We start from the raw sequence: 1,987 nt of genomic DNA, 5'->3' as shown, positions 1-1,987 counted from the left end.
TGGGGGGGGGGGGAAGATTAGAAAGCTGACATATTTAGTAGGAGCTCTAAGATGTTTACATGTTAAAAAAGAGAACTTTTAGAAATGTCAGCGGCAAATGTCACCTGTCCCTCCTTGTTATCCATGAGTTCAGGAAGCATGAGAGGACTTAACACACACACACACACACACAAAAAAAAAATCAAGAGCGTTCTAGTTTGTTTGTTTGTTTAAGGTTTACTAGAGTGAAGCATTTTTAAGTAAAAAGAAATCTGAGACCAACCAACCTAAGAAACTAGAAATTCTGAACTCCTTTCCCTCCTAAATGCATCTCCATTCATTCTCAGGAGGAACAATCCAACATCAACCTCTCCAGATTCCGCAAGATCCAGCACGAACTGGAGGAGGCCGAGGAACGGGCTGACATTGCCGAGTCCCAGGTCAACAAGCTGCGGGTGAAGAGTCGGGAGGTCCACACGAAAATCATAAGTGAAGAGTAATTCAACCAAATGCTAAAAAGTGACCAAAGAAGTGCACAAAATGTGAACATCTTTGTCACTCTGTTTTCTACTTTGGTTTTTTGCAGATAAAAAATTTATCCGCAAATAACTTGTGAGTCTCTTTTTTCCCCCCACTGTGTCAATTCATCTTTTTCTTCATCAAGAAAAGAAAGAAGGAAGGGGGAAGGAAAGGAGGGAGAAAAAGAGAGAAAGAGAAAGAAAGAGAAAAAGGAAGGAAGAGAGGAAGGGAAGGAGGGAAATATTTTGGCTTGTATCTTACGGAGCAGGAATTAGTCACCAAGAATAAAACATGATAGGAGCAGCCAGGCCAGTCCCTGAGAGTAAAATGCCCTCAGCCACACTTGTCCCTACGGAGAGCAGGTAAGGCCTAGAGGCGGGCATTAGGCATACAGAACGTAGAATATCTGATAAATCTCACTGGGCAAAACACCAGCTAGTTATCAAAAAAGCTGATTTCTGTTAATGAAGTAATTTATTTTCTTCATAAGATGGTAGGAAATTCTTGATCTCAAGAATGAGTAAAAATAAATCAAAATAGTAATTACCTACATAAGATAAATGAACCTGTAAAACATTTGGATTAGACACTCAAAAATACTCCAAATCCAAACTCTCCACTATAACTACATGAGCTATTAAGTCGGGATTAGGATCTCCTGAGAGGGAAATACATTCTGTGGATTTTCTAGTCCTTTTTAAATGTAAGAGATTTTTAGTGTTTTGCTCCCTGCAATAGGTTTAAGTGGTTTTCCTGGGCGTCCTCCCTTGCTGTCACTTTAGAATAGAAAACGGGAGGGAGTTAAGAATGAATATATTTGCAGTATCTGTGCTCCCTGGAAGTTGTGTGTCTTACAAGGCTTTCTCCCAGTGCTTCTGACAGCAGTGGAAGGCCACTTAATTATTTCCCTGTCAGTTCCCAGCTCTCAGTATTTGCTCTCTGGACTGAGACACTGTGCCTTTCTCCAGCTGCAGCAACACCACCGTCATGATTATAACTGGTCTCACTACTGCAGAGCAACATGGCTGAGGGTAGCCCGGGCCTTTTGCTAACCTCATTTTTAATAGACAGGGCACAGACAAAACCACAAGTATCTCGTCAGCTAGCAAGGTAACCAAGTTCTTATAGGAACCGTACACCTATTTCAAAAGAACAATCTAAGATTACATGTTTTAAATTGTACTATCTAGTGGTTAAATTATCCAGCTGCACTCGTACAGACCTCAGCTCCTGGGGAAGATCCCAGTGGGTTGTTAGGCACCTCCACTTATTTTTTGTCGATTCTTGGACACAAGTGTTTATTCTAATGCGACATCTGGACCTGTGCTTTAAACCGACATCTAACCCTCCCCGATCACAGCGCTTCCCGGGAAGCTCTCTTGAGAGGTGACCTTTTACTCTTGCAGGCTTTCAGAACTTAAGTTCTGCTGCTTATCCTCCTATAGAAAGCTCTTCTTCTTTGAGATTCATGCTCTTCTGCTATTCCCTA

At 41.6% G+C, this 1,987-nt stretch overlaps 1 protein-coding gene across 1 annotated transcript in view; it reads left to right on the top strand.

Annotated features, from left to right (window-relative positions):
• LOC103660401 (myosin-1) overlaps nt 1–497 on the top strand; it is a 23,162-nt gene extending 22,665 nt beyond the window's left edge. Inside the window, exon 38 of the mRNA XM_008688018.2 lies at nt 327–497. Coding sequence (XP_008686240.2) covers nt 327–479 — 153 coding nt within the window. The 3' untranslated portion in view covers nt 480–497. The remainder of the gene's footprint in view (nt 1–326) is intronic.
• Nucleotides 498–1,987: the final 1,490 nt, after the last annotated feature.

This window comes from Ursus maritimus, unplaced genomic scaffold (genome assembly GCF_017311325.1).
Source record: "Ursus maritimus isolate PB19 unplaced genomic scaffold, ASM1731132v1 scaffold_14, whole genome shotgun sequence".
Lineage (NCBI taxonomy): Eukaryota > Metazoa > Chordata > Mammalia > Carnivora > Ursidae > Ursus > Ursus maritimus.
This window is presented reverse-complemented; position numbering and strand designations above follow the sequence as displayed.